Source organism: Carcharodon carcharias, chromosome 13, assembly GCF_017639515.1.
Source record: "Carcharodon carcharias isolate sCarCar2 chromosome 13, sCarCar2.pri, whole genome shotgun sequence".
In the NCBI taxonomy this organism is placed as follows: domain Eukaryota; kingdom Metazoa; phylum Chordata; class Chondrichthyes; order Lamniformes; family Lamnidae; genus Carcharodon; species Carcharodon carcharias.
This window is the reverse complement of record NC_054479.1, coordinates 64,443,671-64,458,290: the sequence shown is the minus strand read 5'-3', so window position 1 is coordinate 64,458,290 and position 14,620 is coordinate 64,443,671. Positions and strand designations below refer to the sequence as shown.

The 14,620-nt window shown below is 50.1% G+C and overlaps 1 protein-coding gene across 6 annotated transcripts in view; it reads right to left on the bottom strand.

The window, feature by feature from the left end:
* LOC121285792 (serine/threonine-protein phosphatase 4 catalytic subunit) overlaps positions 1–14,324 on the bottom strand; it is a 38,739-nt gene extending 24,415 nt beyond the window's left edge. Inside the window, exons 1-2 of one of the 6 annotated variants that reach the window (XM_041202611.1) lie at positions 14,230–14,324; positions 6,028–6,174 (exon numbers count right to left, since the gene is read on the bottom strand). In XM_041202611.1, the coding sequence (XP_041058545.1) occupies positions 6,028–6,125 (98 nt within the window). In that variant the 5' untranslated portion in view covers positions 6,126–6,174; positions 14,230–14,324. Of the gene's footprint in view, positions 1–6,027; positions 6,175–9,798; positions 9,939–14,079; positions 14,200–14,229 lie in introns of those variants that run through there. The other 5 variants (XM_041202612.1, XM_041202614.1, XM_041202613.1 and 2 more) reach the window with 5 other exon arrangements.
* Positions 14,325–14,620: the final 296 nt, after the last annotated feature.

Here is a 14,620-nt window from a genome sequence, read left to right as displayed (position 1 = left end):
ACGTGTTCTTTTGTTCTGCCGTCTGTGACATCTTTTGATGATCTGCTTCTATCACTGCTTTTGCCTACAACCACACCACCACCCCCCCCAACACCCCCCCCACCCACCCACCCACCACCTTAAACCAGCTTATATTTCAACCCTTCCTGGGATTCAGCTAGTTCTGTCGAAGGGTCATGAGGACTCGAAACGTCAACTCTTTTCTTCTCCGCCGATGCTGCCAGACCTGCTGAGTTTTTATAGAAAAATGGGGGATCAAAAAGCGGTGAGGATGGAGGAGAGAGTTCATGGTCTGAAGTTGTTGAACTCAATGTTAAGTCCGGAAGGCTGTAAAGTTCCTAATCGGAAGATGAGGTGCTGTTCCTCCAGTTTGCGTTGGGCTTCACTGGAACACTGCAGCAGGCTAAGGATGGACATGTGGGCAAGAGAGCAAGATGGGGTGCTGAAATGGCAAGCAACTGGAAGGTCTGGGTCATGCTTGCAGACAGACCAAAAGTGTTCTGCAAAGCGGTCACCCAGTCTGCGTTTGATCTCTCCAATGTAGAAGAGACCGCATTGGGAGCAGTGGATACAGTGGACTAAATTGAGGGAAGTGCAAGTGAAGCACTGCCTCACTTGAAAGGAGTGTTTGGGCCCTTGGACAGTGAGGAAGGGGAGAAGTAAAGGAGCAGCCCTTTTACTTCCCCCATCCTTACCGTCCAAGGGCCCAAACTCCCTTTTCAAGCACTTCCCCCAATTTGCTAAGCTCTTCCAGCATTTTTTGTTTTTTGTGTCTAACGTTGCAGTGTCAGCTCTGCCTCCAGGGAGCAGCAAAGTAATCTCATATACATGACAGCATTTTCCACCTGTTGTGGTAGTGAGACAGGTGAATGTAGCAGGACTTTAGCCTGGAAATCCATGCCTCCAACTACAGACAGGCATGCCACAGCAGATCAGAGGTGCTTTCTTATTCAATATTTTACTCGTACCCTTCCTCCAAAGGTTTGGCTGGGGGTGCTGGGGGTGCAGTTCCACAGCCAATGAGCACATTTTGAGCTTCTTATCCAAATGGCCATTTAGCAACTACAAACTAAACCAACTGAATGCGCATTCTGTCCCCACTAGAAAGCCAAGCAGCAGGAAGCACAGCATCATGAACAGGTACAGGATTCACCAAATTTTATTTTAAAAGTGTGTGTTGTGAGGGGGTGGGAAGAAAAAATAAATGGGGAACAATTCAGTCAATAATACTGTACTGACAGGAATGTCTCCTCTCACAATTACAGACAAGCGGTCACTAACACACTGTATTAACAGGGTTTGCTTTTCTTTCAACGCCATCTGTGGTAAGTCAAAAGTCAATCTCTTCACGACCTCAAGATGTAAAACCTAATCTATTTACATGCTGGCCAATTGGAATAAGGTAGTTTCAATGGGCCCATTTATTTGGGTGAAACCACAGCAACCAAAGGGGAAACCAAGTGAATTACTGAGGTCTGTAATGATACTTCCAGCTTCTAATTGCTTACTCTGTATTTTACTGGCAGAGTTTACAAACTCCTGCCTTGCTTCAGTTACTATCCAAAACTTTTCCCCTTTTATGTTATTACTGGTCCAGGTGACCCAGTCATGTAAAGTCCTTGGTCTAATTCACAAGTGCCCCGGCCCGCCCCTCGCTACCCCCGGCCCACCCAGGCTTCCAGTTTATCCAAGTGCCTCCAATCAATAGAGGGAAATGTTATTTTCAAATTCAGCTTACTAACCTTTCATTCAATGGAACTTGCAGACACCTGCCAACCTACCTGCCGCAGGTGCATCTGTCCATGAGTATCAGAAAGAGTGACCACCACACAACCCTTGTGGAGATAAAGTCCCGTCTTCACATTGAGGATATTCTCCACTGTGTTGTGACACTACCACCAGGCCAAATGGGATAAATTTCAAACATCTAGCAACTCAAAACTGGGCATCCATGAGGTGCTGTGGGCCATCAGCAGCAGCAGAATCATACTCAGCTATCTGTAACCTCATGGCCTGAGATATCCCCCACTCTACCATTACCAAACCAGGGGATCAACCCTGGCTCAATGAAGAGTGCAGGAGGGGATGCCAGGAGCAGCACCAGGCACACCTAAAAATGAGGTGTCAACCTGGTGAAGCCACAACACAGGACAACTTGCATGCCAGGCAGTATAAGGAGCAAGTGATAGACAGAACTAAGCGATTCCACAGCCAACAGGTCAGACTAAGCTCTGCAGTCCTGCCACATCCAGTTGCGAATGGTGGTGGACAAGTAAACAACTCACTAAAAAAGGAGGCTCCACAAATATCCCCATCCTCAATGATGGCCCAGCACACCAGTGCAAAAGATAAGGCTGAAGCATTTGCTACAATCTTCAGCCAGAAGTGCCAAGTGGATGATCCATCTTGGCCTCCTCTGGAGGTCCCCAGCATCAGAGATGCCAGTCTTCAGCCAATCAATTCACTCCACATGATGTCAAAAAACAACTGAAGGCACTGGACACTGCAAAGGCTATGGGCCCTGACAAATGTTTTTTTTTCATTCATTCATTCATGGGATTTGGGCATCGCTGGCTAGGCCAGCATTTATTGCCCATCCCTAATTGCCCTTAAGAAGGTGATGGTGAACTGCCTTCTTGAACTGCAGCAGTCCATGTGATATAGATGCACCCTGTCCACCACCTACAAAGCATATGCCAGGAGTGTGATGGAATACTCTCCACTTGCCTGGATGAGTGCAGCTGCAACAACACTCAAGAATCTTGACATCCAGGACAAAGCAGCCACTTGATTGGCATCCCATCTACAAACATTCACTCCCTCCCCAACCAACGCACAGTGGCAGCAGTGTGTACCATCTACAAGTTGCATTGCAGAAACTCGCCCTTCTGACAGCACCTTCTAAACCCACGACCACTACCATCCAGAAGGACAAGGGCAGCAGATAGATGGGAACACCACCACCTGGAAGTTCCCCTCCTAGCAACTTACCATCCTAACTTGGAAATATATCACCGTTTCTTCACTGTTGCTGGGCCAAAATCCTGTAACTCCCTTCCAACAGCACTGTGGGTGTACCTCTACCACATGGACTGCAGTGGTTCAAGAAGACAGCTCATCACCACCTTCTCAAAGGCAATTAGGGATGGGCAATAAATGCTGGCTTAGCCAGTGACGCCCACATAACATGAACAAAAAAAAAATCTAATCAGGTAATCCAAATCAAATCCAAACTAATGCCATAATAGTTACACAGCCAGTTAAGAACTCAAAGTGGATGAAATACAGGCTATGACACCACAGGGTAGCAACAGAGCAGGAATGGGAACAAGAAACAGCAGATAGAGAGAGAAGAGGATTGGCCAAAGGAACAAGAGAAGGCCATTCAGCCTCGTGCGCCTGCTCTGCCATCGAATGAGACCGTGGTTGATCTGTACACCACAACTCCATTTACCTGCTTTTCTTCATATCCCTTAATGTCCATTGTAGACGATTTTCCAACTACAATTGGATAGATAAGAATGGAAGCAGATTGGATAAGAATGGAAGGTGAGGGCAGTCTCACCTATCTCAGCAATGGTAGAGAGGTATTGGAGGAAGCTGGTGTAACCACAGACAGGTCAAGAATGAGGAGGAGATGAGATAGTTTACCATGGTCAGACACATAGGACAACATATGAATTTAATAAAGACCATTTCAGTGCTATGGCAAGGGCAGAAACGTGATTGCAGAGATTCAGATATGGGGCTGCAGGCAAAATGGGCGTGGATCTGGGAGGCAAGAACACATTCACTGACTTGAGGGGAAAGGGAGGTTGAAGATGGGGCAGTAGTTTGTAAGATGCGGTCAACAGCACTCACTCAGACTAGTTCCTAGTCTCTTCTCACGAAGATGCGATGTGTCTCAGATCCAAAGTGGATGAATGACCTCACACATTGAACATCTTCTGCCACACATTTATCCATTCTGTCTCAGAGTAAGACAAGGGCATGTGAAAGAGGCACGGATTCAGATATCCCCATGGGTTCCAGCTGGCAGTCAGCAACTGAAACACAATTTTATTGAAGGTTCACTGGGTCTCACCTTGGTGCATGATACAGGAAAACAACAGGCCCTGCAGCAGTCCATGTACACATTCGCAATTCCGCAGCTGCAGAATCCACCATCCAGTTTCTCCTCAGCAGTTTTGCCCTGCACAACCCATTTGATGCTCTAAATGGTGTAAACAGACAACTTCCAGCCCCCAGCGATTTGCACTAGAAGGCATCTCACAACTTGTACACTCAGGTTGCATATCCCAACAAAAACCTCATGATTAGGCATTACTCTTTTTGAAACTGAAAATCAGAGTATGGTTTTCTCATTTCCTAGAAATGCCAGTGAGCAGAGTGCACACTGTTGAATGTTACAGCAGCTGATTACTGATCTGCAAGTGTACTTAAAACATTCCAGGGCACAATTTCAGAAACAGCAAGGGAGTTTCCCCCAGATTCCTGGCCAATATTTATTCCTCTACCAACTCGAGAGAGATGATCTGGACTTGATCATACTGCAGTTTATGGCAGCTTGCTGTGTGCAATTTTGGCCATCACATTTTCTACATTGTAACAGTATCTACACTTCATTGACTAGAAAGTGCTTTGTTTGGGGTGTCCTGAGGTCATGAAAGGGTTCTCCTTCAATGCAAGTCTGCCTTAATTTACCTGTTAACAGGGATCATTTCATCTTTAAAGATACCAGAGGATTTGCCATTCTATGCTGCAGTTTAACTGTACATTCATCACATAAAACTCTGAGCTAAAACAAGAGGTCCACTGTTTGAAGTATCAACTTTAAGTTAAAATACCACAGTGTGTAGCTGAAGCATCAGGTGAGACACAGTTAATATTATAAATAGCAAGCAGCAGAGTGTAGTCTATTGTTTTTAAAAGTTTAAAAGGCTTAATTTTACTAAACATAAGCTGTCTTTTTTTGAGATGCTTAATTACATTGAGACATTATCTTCAGTAGTCTTGCCACAGAATCTATAAACTGTTGCTATAGAAACAGACCTTGAAGATCTACAGGATTCTAGAGGCCTATGCATGTATTACACAATCGTGCAAACAGAGTACTGGTTCGGCCACCTGACTGAATTCCAGCTTAAAAGGAAAGCACTGATGGGCCAGGGTAGTGGGGGGATAGAAAGAAAATAATGATAGGCTAATCAACTGTGGAAACCATGGTAGTCATAGCTCATCCTGCTGGAGTTTGGTAAATTTTCCTGCTTGGGTCACTGACCGGCAGTCAGGAGTGGATGCCCTGCTGATTTCACATTGCTGACAAAGGTCAACTGTAGCATGCTTCTCAAAACTCAGATCAGCTACCTCAGCACAGACCAGGGTTTGGACCAGAAACCTTGTGCTTGAGGTTTGAGGCTGCCTCTAGCAACCAGGTCAGAGGAGAGATCATGCGAAGAGGAGTGGAAATCTGGAACTTTCTTCCCCCAACCCCACCTAAAAGCTGCTGAGGTCAAGTGACTAAGTCAACTGAAATTTTTAATTAATAGGAATTTTGTTAGGCGAGGGTATTAAAGGTTACAGAACCAAGACAGGTAAACAGAATTAAGGTGCAGATCAGCCATGATCTAATTGAATGGCTTAACAGGCTCAAGGATCTACATGATTGAAACACCTGTTCCGATGCTCATTTAATTTGCGTAATTCAGAACACCGACAGGCAGTGCTGGGACAGGTCTCTCCAAGGTCAAAGTGACCTTAAACTGCAGGGTTAAATAAAACCCTAAACACTCAGATCCTTACCTCCATTAAACATAGAATGTTGTCCTTCGCCTGGATGATTTCCTGGATTTCAAAACTCAAACATAAGACTCATTCATTTTAATTGCAAATGTTTCAACCTCCTGCTGCAAACACATTCTGTGTGCAACGCTACCATTGCTTAAACACAAAATTTAAATTGTAAACAAGTAGTTCACTCCCCACCAATCCTTCAACAGGTTATATATACTCTGCTTAATTCCATACCTGGCTTTGGCACACAGCACTTTCACCTCACTTTCTTTGATGAGTTCACAACGCATTAGCTGCTCTATCTGATGGTCCAGGTCACTTGTGTCAGCCATGATGACAAATAGCAATGAGGTGGGAGGAGATCCTCACCACAACAACTGGCTGAAACATAATACAAAACAGCTCAGTTAAAAGAAATCCCTAAAAAGACATTGTAATGTCACACCAATGATCCAAATCTGTGACATCAAACCCTGATCCAAAATAAAACAAATGAAAACAAAATGCCAGTGGAACACATGCTGAATAATTAGGTCGCACCTATCAGTCTGAGCATGCAGGGTTATCGTGAATAGTTAAATTGACTGCTTACACCCTTCAGTAAATTAACAAGAGGCGCCCACCAAAATCCATTGAGAATCAGCTCTGCACCAAACAACTAGAGAATGACAAAGGTTGTGCCATTGTACAAAGGGATAATCGGGATACCTGAAATCCAGTTAATCTCACATTGATGGTAGGAAACCTATTAAACTACTAGGAAGTGCCAGGGCTAACATCAGTGAGAATTTGAAAAGGTTTGGGTCAGTCAGCAGGGACCTATGAAGAACAAGTCAATTTCTTTAAGGCAATGGCAGTGTGTTGAAAAAGTGAATGTGGTACATTGAGGTTTTCCAAACATTTCATGAAGTGCTCACTTTAGAGATGCAATGCAAAGATTGAAGCCCTATGGTATCAAAGATAAAGTGACAGCATAGGTACAGAATTGGCCAAATGGATGGTTCTCACACTGGCGAGATGTAGCCAATGGAGTGTCCAAGAGATACAGAATTGTGTTCTCTAAAGCTGCAAATAATTTGGACATTCATCAAAACCTGCTCATGACATCAGATTAGGAGATGTCAAACTGTGGCCAAATGCGGTAGGCTGCATTAAATTAGGTAGGTTATGAGGGTGGGCAGAGGGGTGGAAATTGCAGTTCAAGGAAATAAATTATGTACATTGAGAAAAGGACTGAAAGACACAAAACATAATTTTCCAAAGTTTCAAGATTAAAATTACAGGCAGGAAAAGCTATTCAAAGCACAAATGGGATTAAGTTTTAAAAAGGTTCACCAATGTCCTTTGGGAAGCAAATCTGCCATCTGACCTACATGTGACTCCAGGCCCACAGCAATGTGGTCGACTCTTAAAATGCCCTCTGAACAAGGGCAATTAGAGATGAGCAATAAATGCAGGCTAGCCAGCGATGCTGACATCCCAAGAATGAATAAAATAATTAAATAACTATAGGGCAACTACACAGAATGTAAGGAATTGATGCTGAATATACAAGGCATTTGGTAGTACAGATTTTGAGTTTTGCTAAAAAAAAGGCACGTTATTGAAGCTTTTCATCTTGCACTGATCAGGACAGACGCAATACCACCAAATTTCACAGGGAACAACATTCATACTGCATGAGAAAAGGGTGCTGATTGGTTGGCAAGTGGACTCTGATTGGTCAAGGCATTGCTACATTGCGAGCCTGACTTAAATTGGTTGTTAGTGTCATTCATAACACATCAGTGGTTGATCAATAAGTGTTGTCCAATTGTGGAATAAGTTCTGGTATGATAGCCAAGTGGTTATGGTACTGGGTTTGTAACCCTAAGATCAAGAGTTCAAATCTCACAATGGCAAACTATGAAACAATGTAACTTCATCTGAAACAGATGGAAACAGGTTTACTCAAAAAAGAGTATCATGAGTTCAAATCTCACCATGGCAAACTATGAACCAAGGTAACTTCATCTGAATAGGAACAGATGGAAACGTGTTTGTACTCGAAAGAGTTACATCTAATACTCAGTTTTAGAACCACAAGTTGGTTGAATACGGTCAGTACTCTGCCTGTTTAAGATTGTCAGACTTGCAATGTGGCTCACTTATTCTTGCTAGAAGTCACATATATTCATACACCAGGGCCTTGTCCTCTGCAAACATTAAGAATATGTCCCGGCATTACATTTTTTTCAGTTGAACAAAAGCAGGGGGACAACTATTCCCTGATGGCAACACCTCAGCCAGAGCCCATTTGCCAAATACAATTAACTCCTCCTGTGCTGGAATTTCAGGCTCAATTGATATTACTGATGTTACATTTATTAAACTCCTGACAGCCAGTTGGTGAAGTAGGAGACCAGAAGCCAATCTTTACTCAGTTTTAGATTTAGTCAGAGTGAAACATTACAAGTGTACAGCTACTAATTCTTCTCCCATAGGTGTCAATAAGTGTCTCTTAATACCATTCTCTTAGACTTAGAAGGCATCTCGTGTCTATAGAGTCATGAGGTAGACAAAGCACATGCTTACATCTGTTTCCATTGCTAGGTTTACCAGAGGCTATAGCTTGAGGGGTGCCACTCCGCATCAACTTGGCTGACCAAATGACTCTCCCGCTCTTACTGCCTGTCATAGGACTATTGGAAGGTTTTGCAGGTTGATTTGTAGTTAGCTGTGTTGCATCACTGAGGTCTCGATTGCTCCCGACAACCCAAAAGCTGCTGTTTGCGTACCTCTGCTGTAGTCTTCTTCTTGAGTTGTCTGCCCGAGGGCAAGTCCGACCCACAGCAGCACAACTTCCACCAGGGAGTCGTTGCCCCCCCCATGCTTTTGTTTAATTGAGAAAAGCTTAATGTCTGGACACATTCCTGCAACTTCTAACTAGCGTAAGTGAGCCACACTGCAAGCCTGACTGATAATCTTAAAACAGGTAGAGTACTGACTAGGGCAAGGAAGCAGGTGCCGAATCCACCCCAGCAGAACAGGGTTCGAACCCCATGCTGTGGACTCCAACATGATCCACATTGGCCACCCAGTCAACTAAGCCAATTGACACCACCCCCCCCCACCCCCCACCCCCCACCCCCACCCCCACCGGGCCCCAGGAGCCCGAGTTGCTATGACAACATACTCTTTTACATGCATATTGTAGCCTGGAGTTATGAATAGTGATGGTAGAAGCTCCTATTTTCTTTCCATCACATGGCTGACCAGGAATCTCTCCTGCTCTTAACTCCTACCTTTGACATATGTTGGATGGATTTACAAGTTGATTATCAACCTGTTTGGTCATATTATGAATGTACTTTCCAGGTCCATCCTGGGGTAGGACTTGAACCCAGAGCTTCTAACTCAAAGGCAGGGACACTACCCATTGCACCACAAGAACTCCCCTAAGTGTCTCTTTGTGCTCTCTTGCATACATCAATTAAACAAATGCACTAACAAGTTAACTGATTAACTGCCCCTTAAAGGGGCAAAGTGCCTCATTTTATGTGCTCAAGTAATCATCCAATTACTGCCCTCCAACTGTCTATATTTAACCTTAATTTATACAATTAACAACATTCATCCTCATGCAAAAGTTGAACCATGGTGAACTTTGTTCAACACTTGGGGCTGCGAGTAGACGTCCTGGCTTATTGGCCAGTGCTTCCTCCAGGGAACTGGTGTCATCACACTTTAACAACATTACACACAGCCTCCAAGCCACCCCCAGAATGTTGGGAGACAGGAACCAGGCGACAAACAGGAATGCCAATTTGACACCCCAAAACACTCCTACTAATACATGGCAAGTAAGTCTCAGTTATTATATCAGTTTTCCACTTTGTGGAGTGAAAAACAGCATAACTGCGGCTTCCAATTCAAGCCAAAACTGACCAAAGCTCTTTTCCTTAAAATGCAATAATTTTTGTCCCCAAATTCACTATTGAGAGATGGAAAATTGACTTTCCTTACCATACTGCAGCACTCCGATGTACATCACCACGGACATAAAATCCACTCAGCAATCCCTGCTAGTCATTGCCTCTTCAGCTAATGCCGCAGAGCCCTTACAACCACATCCAAGCCCTTTTCTCATCTAAACGCCTTCCCCTATCCCTGTTTACCCCTGCCATAACTGGGCCTGTGACTTCAACTCAGAAGCTCAATGTTAATTGGTCAAAGCTGCTGACAAATCTCAAACAAGAGCCAAGGTTTAACTACATGAGCTCACTAAAATACCTCAAGGAGCACACAAGCAGCAGATGATCTTTAACATAGATTTAAAAGTAAAGTACTGCACATAGGAAGGAAGTTGAACAGATGCACTCGACGATTGGTGTCGAAATAGCCACAGATAAATTTGAAAGATCTAGGGTTATTAGGCTCAAGGCTTGCCATAGACAATGCTATTTACATCGGCCGATTGTTACAATATTTGTCAGACAATCGGTTTTACAATAACTTGTATTTATACGGAACCTTTAATATATCCTAACATCCCAAAGCACTTCACTGGAGCATTTACAAAACTTGACAGCAAATCACATAAGGAGATATTAGGACAGATGACCGAAGAGGTAGATTTTAAGAAGTACACATACTCTTTTCGGAGAGATGTCTAAAGATACGCACAAATTGGCACCACTAATGAACATGGGGACATTGCAGCAATTTGGCCACCTATGCCCAATCTAGGCTGCTGACCCCCTCACTCCCACCTTCCCCCAACCTCTCCTCCCCCTAGCTACTGACACCCTCACACCCACCTACTCCCAGCTACTGACACTCACTCCCAACTCCCCCCAGCTACTGACCCACTCAATCCCACCTCCCCCCAACAACTGACGCCCTCACTCCCACCTCCCCCCCAGCCCGGCTACTGACCCCCTTACACCGACCACACCGCCCCAGCTACTGACACCCTCACACCGACCTCCCCCACAGCTACTGACCCCCCTCACACCCACCTCCCCCCCACCCAGCTACTAACCCCCCTCACACCCACCTCCCCCCCCCACCCCAGCTACTAATCCCCTCACACCCACCTCCGCCGCCAGCTACTGACCCACTCACACCCACCTCCCCCGCCAGCTACTGACCCACTCACAACCACCTCTCCCCGGCTACTGAACGTCTCACTCCAACCTCCGCCCCCCCCCCACCCACCTCCCCAGCTACTGATCCCCTCACACCCACCTCCACCAGCTCCCCGGCTACTGATCCCCTCACATCCACCTCCCACCACCCCAGGCTACTGACCCCATCACTCCCACCTCCCCCAGGCTACTGACCACCTCACTCCCACCTTCTCCCCCGGCTACTGAGCCCCTCGCACCCACCTTCTCCCCCGGCGACTGAGCCCCTCGCACCCACCTTCTCCCCCGGCTACTGAGCCCCTCGCACCCACCTTCTACCCCGACTACTGAGCCCCTCGCACCCACCACCCCCGACTAGTGAACCCCTCACTCCCACTTCCGCCCGCCACCCCCCGGTTACTGACCAATTCACACCCACCTCCTCGGCTACCGACCCCCTCACACCCGCCCTCTCCCCCGGCTACTGAGCCCCTCACTCCCAACTCCGCCCCCCCCCCACCCCCCGGCTACTGACCACCTCACATCCACCTCCCACCACCCCAGGCTACTGACCCCCTCACACCCACCTTCTCCCCCGGCTACTGAACCCCTCACTCCCACCTCCGCCCCCCGGTTACTGACCAATTCACACCCACCTCCTCGGCTACCTACCCCCTCACACCCGCCCTCTCCCCCGGCTACCGAGCCCCTCACTCCCAACTCCGTCCCCCCCCCCACGGCTACTGACCACCTCACATCCACCTCCCACCACCCCAGGCTACTGACCCCCTCACACCCACCTTCTCCCCTAGCTACTGAGCCCCTCACACCCACCTCCGGCCCCCTGCCCCCCACCCCCCCCCCGGCTACTGACCCCCTCACTCCCACCTCCCCCCGGCTGCTGACCCCCTCACACCCACCTCCTCCCCCGGCTACTGAGCCCCTCACACCCACCTTCTCCCCCGGCTACTGACCCCCTCACACCCACCTCCCCCCGGCTACTGAACGCCTCACTCCAACCTCCGCCCCCCCCCACCCCCCGGCTACCGACCAGTTCACACCCACCTCCCCAGCTACTGATCCCCTCACACCCACCTCCACCAACCCCCCGGCTACTGATTTCCTCACACCCACCTCCACCAGCCCCCCGGCTACTGACCCCCTCACATCCACCTCCCACCACCCCAGGCTACTGACCCCATCACTCCCACCTCCCCCCGGCTACTGAGCCCCTCACACCCACCTTCTCCCCCGGCTACTAAACCCCTCGCACCCACCTTCTCCCCCGGCTACTAAACCCCTCGCACCCACCTTCTCCCCCGGCTACTGAGCCCCTCGCACCCACCTTCTCCCCCCGGCTACTGAGCCCCTCGCACCCACCTTCTACCCTGACTACTGAACCCCTCGCACCCGCCCTCTCCCCCAGCTACTGAGCCCCTCGCAACTGCCCTCTCCACCGGCTACCGAGCCCCTCGCGCCCGCCCTCTCCCCCAGCTACCGAGCCCCTCGCAACTGCCCTCTCCACCGGCTACCGAGCCCCTCGCACCCGCCCTCTCCCCCAGCTACCGAGCCCCTCGCACCCACCTTCTCCCCGGCTACTGAGCCCCTCACACCCACCTTCTCCCCCGGCTACTGAGCCCCTCGCACCCACCTTCTCCCCCAGCTACTGAACCCCTCACACCCTTCTCCCCCGGCTACTGAGCCCCTCGCACCCACCTTCTCCCCTGGCTACTGAGCCCCTCGCACCCACCACCCCCTGACTACTGAACCCCTCACTCCCACCTCCGCCCCCCCCACCCCCCAGTTACTGACCAATTCACACCCACCTCCTCGGCTACCGACCCCCTCACACCCGCCCTCTCCCCCGGCTACCGAGCACCTCACTCCCACCTCCGCACCCCCCCCGCCCCACCCCATCCCCCGGCTACTGACCACCTCACATCCACGTCCCACCACCCCAGGCTACTGACCCCGTCACACCCACCTCCTCCCCCAGCTACTGAGCCCCTCAAACCCACCTTCTCCCCCTGCTACTGAGCCCTTCACACCCACCTTCTCCCCCAGCTACTGAGCCCCCCACACCCACCTTCTCCCCCAGCTACTGAGCCCCTCGCACCCACCTTCTCCCCCGGCTACTGAGCCCCTCGCACCCACCTTCTCCCCTGGCTACTGAGCCCCTCGCACCCACCTTCTACCCCGGCTACTGAGCCCCTCGCACCTACCACCCCCTGACTACTGAACACCTCACTCCCACCTCCGCCCCCCAACCCCCTGGTTACTGACTAATTCACACCCACCTCCTCGGCTACCGACCCCCTCACACCCGCCCTCTCCCCCGGCTACCGAGCACCTCACTCCTACCTCCGGCCCCCCCACCACCCCCCCCCCCCCCCCATCCTCCGGCTACTGACCACCTCACATCCACATCCCACCACCCCAGGCTACTGACCCCCTCACAACCACCTCCTCCCCCGGCTACTGAGCCCCTCACACCCACCTTCTCCCCCGGCTACAGAGCCCCTCGCACCCACCTTCTCCCCCGGCTACCGAGCCCCTCGCACCCGCCTTCTCCCCCGACTACCGAGCCCCTCGCACCCGCCTTCTCCCCTAGCTACCGAGCCCCTCGCACCCGCCTTCTCCCCTCGCCCCCTCGCCTCACCCCCCAGGCTACTGACTCCTCACTCACTCTCACTCTCCCCTCTGTGCGCTTCACCTTTACACCATCCCCTCCCCTCCCCCCACTAACACGACGGCCCCGAGTGTTTCAGACACTCCGCCTGGTATCTACAACCTCCCATAGCCCTTGGTATTTAATCCCCGCCACATGCCCTTCCCCCACACCCACTCCAACACCATCCGAGGTTCCCTGGGCTCCCAGCCCCCCCAACCTCCCCCGGCTACTGATCCGACCCCCGCCCCCCCCCCCCCCCACCACCACCACCACAACCCCAACAATTACCCTCCCAGACTCTTGGCTGTTTCACAGCCCCCACCCCCATTCCACCCCCGGGGTATTTACCTCCAATTCTTACCACCCCCGTTATTACTCAACACTCTCGGATAAATACCCCCATTCAACCCCTGGATATTTACCCCTATCCCCGTATTGATCCCCATTTAACTCCAGGGTATTTATCACCGCCCCCCCCCCCAAGCCCAGCCCGGCCCGGGTATTTACCTCCTGGGCATTTACCCCCTCTTGCTCAGGTAATCCCTCCACCCCGGTTGGGAGAGCCTGCCTGCGGTCCCAGTCCTCATAGGGAGCTGGTCCCTCCCTCACTGATCCCGTGCACTCCCAGTGAGAGGGACCGGGGTGAAAGCTCTTTACCTGATGCCGGCCGGGGATCCAGCGAAACTCGGAAGCGGCAGCACGGCCGCGGCCTAAAGGAAAAGAGAGGCACGCATGCGTGGCCGACGCGGAGGATGCCGGGCGTTGTAGTTCAGGGTTACCAGGGAACCGGAAATCAAACCGAGGCAGAGTGTTAAAGGGACCGCTCCCCCACGGAACAGCCTGGAGTTAAAGGGACCGCTCTCCCACGGAACAGCCTGGAGTTAAAGGGACCGCTCCCCCAGGGAACAGCCTGGAGTTAAAGGAACCACTCCCCCAGGGAACAGCCTGGAGTTAAAGGGACCGCTCCCCCACGGAACAGCCTAGAGTTAAAAGGACTGTTCCCTCCCAGGGCAAACACAAGAACTTGAGCATTATGTGCAGGAGCAGG